Below are 7,344 nucleotides of genomic sequence, written 5' to 3'. Positions count from 1 at the left end.
GGATGGATACACCCTGTAGCCATTGAGTCGTCGATGTAGGTCTCCATAGCCTTGGTCTCCGGACCCGACAGAGTACAGTCTTCCCCGGGGTTAAGGCAATGAGCGAGTCGAGATCCGTCAGTAGGTTCCGGGCTGCTAGTTCGTCCTTAACCTCCTCCGATACGCCGTGTCGAACAGCGATTTCAGGTTCCAGGCACTTAGCTGTCAACATGCGGAAATCCACTGCATAGGCTACCACACTGTGGGAGGCTTCCTGAACCTGGAATAACTTCCGGGCAGCCTCTCTCCCAGACAATGGAAAATCAAAAACATTCACCTCTGCGTTCCGGGGGAGGTAAGCGGGGCTCTTGAAAAATGAGGGAGGCCGCGCTGCTAACAGCCGTGTTACTGAGAGGCTGGGAGGTTACTGTCGTGGTAGGCTGTCTGACAGACAACCCACGGAATTTCTCCGGCAAAGTGTTCAACGCGCGGTCATGGTGTTCGGCCAAGGTCTAGAACCCTTCCATAAGACCACGAAGCAACTCCATGCCTTCCAATGGTGGCTCCTTGGGAGGAGACGGCGTTGCGGAGCTGGTCCGAGTTTGCTGGGTCCGTCATGGCCAGTTCGTACTGTCAATGCTCAGGAGAAGACCCAGACAGTTTAGAATTCACAAAAGTTTATTAAAAAAACAGGGGGGGCAGGCAAACAACAGGTCAAGGGCAGGCAGCGGTCCAGAGAAGAGTCCGAAAGGTACAGAACGGCAGGCAGGCAGAGGTCAGTAATCCAGGGTGGTATAACAAGGTACAGAATGACAGGCAGGTTCAAGGCAGGCAGAACGGTCAAAAGCTATAAGCTAGAAAACAGGAACTAGCGACAGACAGATGCTCAGGAAAAGCCACTGGTAGGCATAACGAAACAAAACGAACTGGCGACAGACTAACAGAGAACACAGGGATAAGTAAAATGGGGAAGATGGGCGACACCTGGAGGGGGGTGGAGACAAGTACAACGACAGGTGAAACAGATCAGGGTGTGACAACTATAGGGGATATGGTGCGATTTGGGACGCAGATGTTTTTTTAATTATTGCAGTACACCCTTATTGTTACGGTAGTCCTCCTCCTCTTCAACCGAAGAGGAGGAGTAGTGATTGAACCAAGGCGCAGCTTTGTGAAATGACATGATTTAATAAAGACACGACCAAACAACTAAGACAGAAAACGAACTAGACTTGAATTAACTAACAAAATAACAAAACGAATGTGTAGACAAACCTAGACATACGAACTTACAATAAAACACGAAGAATGCACGAACAGGGAAAAATAGACTACACAAAAATGACGATGTACAAACATACCGAACAGTCCCGTATGGTGCGACAAACACTGAAACAGGAGACAACCACCCACAACGAACACTGTGAAACAACCTACCTAAATATGACTCTCAATTAGAGGAACGCCAAACACCTGCCTCTAATTGAGAGCCATACCAGGCAACCCTTAAACCAACATAGAAACAGACAACATAGAATGCCCACCCAAACTCACGTCCTGACCAACTAACACATACAACAAACTAACAGAAATAGGTCAGGAACGTGACACTTATATATATCTAATGACCTCCTAATGTTGATAATCTGTGACTTGTCACCCAATGCATTATTTCTGGACTACAAAACTGCAGCAATTTCAGAGGCTCTTCAATTCACTACACCTGTGTGCTGCTCTGAAGCCAGACGATGCATCTTGGTTTTGGTTTGTAGCCATTGCAGCACTCTTCAATTACTGGCCAGCCACTTACAATATTTGACTGATGCAGTGTATAAATGCTAAAATGTGGGACAGACAGACACACACACGCAAGTTAACAATCGAACATGCACACACACACGGGCGCAAGTTAACAATCGAACATGCACACACACACACGCGCGCAAGTTAACAATCGAACATGCACACACACACACACACACATGAATGAACGCACATACACACACACACCTCTGATATATTGTAGCCTACACTCATTGTAGATGTGCAAGTAGGCCTACTTGAGCCACAGTAAAATGTATCTTTTTCTACAGGATGTGTAATCAGGTGCATTTCTGTAAGTATTTAAAATATTAGGGTGAAGTGAGTATTTCTTATCTTGGCACACAGCTGTTGCCCTTCCATGTGTAGCCTATCTCACCACAATTCTCTTTCCTAGAATTACCCCTCAGCACCCCAACCCGATGCCTAGCCTACAATAAATGTTTTTGTCTTGGCAACGGAAGGCATGTGTGTGTGTGTGTGTGTGTGTGTAAGAGCGATTTATTGTTTTTCACTTTTGTTTATCTATTTCACTTGCTTTGACAATGTAAACATATGTTTCCCATGCCAGTTAAGCTCTTAAATGTAAATGTAATTGAGAGAGTGCAAGAGAGAGGAAGGGGTAGAAGGAGGGAGGGCGGGGTGATTGCGATCTTCCTTCTCGTTCATCCCCGGGTTAGCCGACTGCAGGCGTGAAAGGGCTTTTTCTCCCAACGATGGAACATTTTGCTGTAGGCCTACTCTGCTTGCTTTCGAGAGGCACTAGCTCTGGCATTAGGTAATGTTATGCTCTGGCGGGCACAGTCCATTGCGGTCCTAGAGCAACACGGATAGATATGTGTGAGAAAGGTTTAGTATATGTCCTTTTGTTGTTTGTTGTTCCGCAGGATTTGAGCGAGCGGGAGAGAGATGGCTACGCGACCCAGCCACTGGAATCGTCAACAGCAGTGGTAGAGAGTCTGTCGCGCTCGCCCCGCCGTCGATGTTGCTGTCTGTTGCACGATGAGCGTAGCTCTGCAAGATTTGCGGAACAACGTAAGTCTGGTAATGATCATGTTTGACCATCTTCTCAAACGTGATGTTGCTCTTCTCATAATGTATTAGGAGAGAGAGCGCCGCGAACTCGCGTACTGTATGTGATCGAAACCCATTGCAATCAATCAATCCCCATATGTATTTTATCGGGTTTCTTACAGCGAAAACAATTTCGCAGTCATGATTCGAATATGCCTTGTTTATATTCTGCACGTGTTGTAGGCTACGCGGACAATAATGCTCGAGCAGATTCCCCAGGTAGGCTTGGGGTCCTCCTCATATCCATCATATAAAATACCGTGTTCGGTGCTCACTGCACATGATGGAATGAGTGCGCTTGCTCTTTCCATACAAACGTCGGTATTTTTTCATAACTTATCAACATGGTTTCATAAGAGAAGGTGCAGCCTCGGACACTCATGCTTTTCCCCCAGCATAGGACTACATGTTATTACATGTAATAATGTGATTGAATATATTTGAAGTTGTTAGAGAGACATTGCTTAGTCCAAGGCCCATGGGCTGACACTACCAGTAAATAGTCAAAGAAAGGTTGAGGTTTTATTCCGTGTCATTTTGGTGTGGGGCCCTAGGCTTGATCAAACATTGATGGTGTCGGCTACCTCTGGCTACTTTATTTAGCCTAGATGAATTGTATTGTGGGCTATTGTAACAGAGATGTTTCAGAACCACACTTGCATGGGCTTCAGTTCTGCAGGCTCACACAGTTGTGGAGCTTAGGAGACCCTTGGTCTGAACCTCAGTCGGTTGCACTAGCTTATAACTAACCTAGGCCCGACTTGTTTATTTTGAACTTCGCCATTTTGCTTTTTCATTTGCGCTTGGTTTTGAATATAATGTTTAGCCTTTTTGTCCCGCTACGGGGTCTTTCTTCAGGTCTTGTATTTTGTTGACTGGGTGTGCCTTGCCCAGACACTGTTGCCTATGTAGGCATAAGGACATGATATGGAACTAGAGTAAAGCCATGTAGGCCGTCATTGTACATAATAATTTGTTCTTAGCTGACTTGCCCAGTTAAATAGAGGTTAAATAAATCAAATGTATTCTACCATGACAACCTATACACAGCTGTTGACCGGTAACACAGGATAGGTGTAAAGGTTTTCTTCCTGGGGTGAAGGAGAGGACCAAAATGCAGCGTAGCCAGTGCTCAACATGTTTAATTATAAGAACAAGTGAACATTTACATTTACATTTAAGTCATTTAGCAGACGCTCTTATCCAGAGCGACTTACAAATTGGACACTACAAACAACTTACAAAATAACAAACGTGCAAAACCGATACAGACCTATCTGGTGCAGAACACAAACACAGAGACAGGTAACAACCACCCACAACGAACACAGTGAAACAACCTACCTAAATATGACTCTTAATTAGAGGAACGCAAAACACCTGCCTCTAATTAAGAGCCATACCAGGCAACCCTAAACCAACATAGAAACATACAACATAGAATGCCCACCCAAAACTCACGCCCTGACCATCACACACATACAAAACAACAGAAAACAGGTCAGGAACGTGACAATAGGTTATGTAGAGATTCCAGTCTGACAGGCTGTACCTGTTGTTGGTGATGTTGCACTGTTGCGTCGTCACCGAAATATTATCGATGTAAAAATGCAAAAAAAATGAGCATCTGTTCAGTATTGAAACAGTATTATGATAACAAAGTGAGATGTGAAATGTGTGTTGTGATCCAACAGATAAGGCTATCGAGGTAAAATATGGGCTGGATAGGGCATGTGTGTGTGTGTGTGTGTGTGTGTGTGTGTGTGTGTGTGTGTGTGTTTGTCTGTCTGTTAACCATCAAACTGAGAACAGGTAAAGTAGGCCTACTGTATGGGCTCAGTATGGAGGCATATGGCTCTTTATAGGCCTGTCTGTAATGTAGGCCTAAGGAGCTGGAAGAGCGGTCCCCGACCACTGTCCAATATGCCTTGAATCAATTAGTAGCCTGTAGTCCCCAGGGGGCATTTCTGAATATCTTCATTATCTCGAATGAACATCATTAATAACACAATCTGTGCACCGGGTCACAGTCGAGCAGGCTGTCACCCGCTAGACACACTGTGCACTAACTCAAAATTAGCTGAAAAAACTGTTACGAGGCCTCTACTGTTCCCAGTACCCGTGTTACGAAGACCAATGGTATTTACACTGTCTCAAAGGGCTGATCTTATCACACTGTAGAATATAGGACATCAAAGCACCTCGGGTCTGTCCCGCATAGTAACATGCAGAGACATGCACACGTGTGTGTGTGTACGTCATGGTATGCTTACTCGCACAGGAGTGAGTAACGTACGTTTACGTACACTGAACAAAAATATAAACACAACATACAAAGTGTTTCATGGGCTGAAATAAAAGATCCCAGAAGTTTTCCATGCGCACAGAGAGCTTGTTTCTCTAAAACAATGTGCACAAATTTGTTAACATCCTTGTTCGTGAGCATTTCCCCTTTGCCAAGATAAATGCATCCACCTGACCGGCGTGTCATATCAATGAGCTGATTAAACAGCATGATCATTACAGAGGTGTATCTTGTGCTGTGGACAATAAAAGGCCGCCCATAATGTTTAGTTTTGTCAGACAACACAATGCCACAGATGTCTCAACTTTTGAGGGAGTGTGCAATTGGCATGCTGACTGCAGGAATGTCCTCCAGAGCTGTTGCCAGAGAATTGAATGTTAATTTCTCTCCCGTAAATTGGCTCCAACGTTGTTTTAGAGAATTTGGCAGTACGTCCAACCGGCCTCACAACCACAGACCACTTGTAACCACTCCAGCCCAGGACCTCCACATCCGGCTTCTTCACCTGCGGGATTGTCTGAGACCAGCCACCCAGACAGCTGATGAGACTGTCTCAGGGAAGCTCATCTGCATCCTCACAAGGGTGTGTCGTAACCAACTTCAGTGGGCAAATGCTCACCTTCGATGGCCACTGGCAGGCTGGAGAAGTGTGCTCTTTGCGGAAGAATTTCGGTTTTAGCTGTACTGGACAGATGGCAGACAGCGTGTATGCCGTCGTGTGGGTGAGCGGTTTGCTGATATCAATGTTGTGAACAGAGTGCCCCATGGTGGTGGTGGGGTTATGGTATGGGCAGGCATAAGCTAAGGACAATGACCACAATTGCATTTTATTGATGGCAATTTGAATGCACAGAGATACCGTGACGAGATCCTGAAGCCCGTTGTAGTGCCATTCATCCGCCGCCATCACCTCATGTTTCAGCATGATAATGCACGGCCCCATGTTGTAAGGATCTGTACCCAATTCCTGGAAGCTGAAAATGCCCCAATTCTTCCATGGCCTGCATTCTCACCAGACATTGAGCATGTTTGGGATGCTCTGGATCGACGTGTACAATAGTGTGTTCCAGTTCCCGCCAATGTCCAGCAGTTTCGCACAGCCGTTGAAGAGGAGAGGACAACATTCCACAGCCCACAATCAACAGCCTTATCAACTCTATGTCAAGGAGATGTGTCGCGCTGCATGAGGCAAATGGTGGTCACACCAGATACTGACTGGTTTTCTAATCCACACCCCTACCTTTTTTTGTTAACGTATTTGTGACCAACAGATGCATATCTGTATTTCCAGTCATGTGAAATCCCTAGACTAGGTCCTAATTTAAATTGACTGATTTCTTTATGAACTGTAACTCAGTGAATTCTTTGAAATTGTTGCATGTTCCATTTATATAACTCATTATAAGGCTTATGATAATAATATCTCTGTCTAGCAAATTTTCAACTGATTTAATTCAGGATCATTATGAGATGATGCTATACTATACATGCTTACAATGTGGAGGAAATGCACCTCAAAAAGCATTAAAGGGGACAGTCCAAGATTCGAAAAGCAACAAAGCCGTCACCCAACCACTTGTTTTGTTAAACAGCTGAGGGGGCTGGAGAAATGTTAGCACTCTGAAATTCATAGACAGATGTATAGATGCAAGGACTGACCATCCCTGTCATGAGATCAAAATTATAGTTTTTTAAAACCTTGTTTTTGAAGAAAAACGCGTATACATTGTCATACGTCTCTGTGTGGCCTCAGCCTCAAATAAAGTATTAGCATTTGCTTCGCTGTGGCAAGTTGAGGGCGTGTTGGGAAAGGCCAAGACTGAGTGATGGCTGGAGAAGGAGGCCCTTGAGTGACCTGAACCCGGGGTTTATCAGGGCTGGGCATCCTGTGTGTGCGTGTGTGAACTGCCTTAGGGCGGTGGGGTGAGCTCCTTCCTGTCTGAAGCGAGACTCTCCATCTGTCCTGGCTCCATCGGTAGGGCTGGGGAGGTCATTGGCCTTGTCCTAAATAGCACCCTATTTCCTACAAAGGGCTGGCCAAACGTAGTGCACTATCTAGAGAAAAGGGTGCCATAATTTGAGATTTTACAAAATAAATGTAATAACCCTATGCAGGCTCATCATCAAGACTTGCAAAACACTCCCCATTTGTCGCTGACTGTCAT

The 7,344-nt window shown here is 45.2% G+C and overlaps 1 protein-coding gene across 1 annotated transcript in view; it reads left to right on the top strand.

Annotated features, from left to right (window-relative positions):
* The first annotated feature begins 2,453 nt into the window (after positions 1 to 2,453).
* The window catches only part of LOC139549277 (endothelin-converting enzyme 2-like), a 61,741-nt gene continuing 56,850 nt past the window's right edge, over positions 2,454 to 7,344 (top strand). The window contains exons 1-2 of the mRNA XM_071359547.1: positions 2,454 to 2,578; positions 2,688 to 2,835. Of these exons, the coding sequence (XP_071215648.1) occupies positions 2,803 to 2,835 (33 nt within the window). The 5' untranslated portion in view covers positions 2,454 to 2,578; positions 2,688 to 2,802. The remainder of the gene's footprint in view (positions 2,579 to 2,687; positions 2,836 to 7,344) is intronic.

The sequence above is a fragment of the Salvelinus alpinus genome, chromosome 22 (assembly GCF_045679555.1).
Source record: "Salvelinus alpinus chromosome 22, SLU_Salpinus.1, whole genome shotgun sequence".
Taxonomy (NCBI): Eukaryota; Metazoa; Chordata; class Actinopteri; order Salmoniformes; family Salmonidae; genus Salvelinus; species Salvelinus alpinus.
This window is presented reverse-complemented; position numbering and strand designations above follow the sequence as displayed.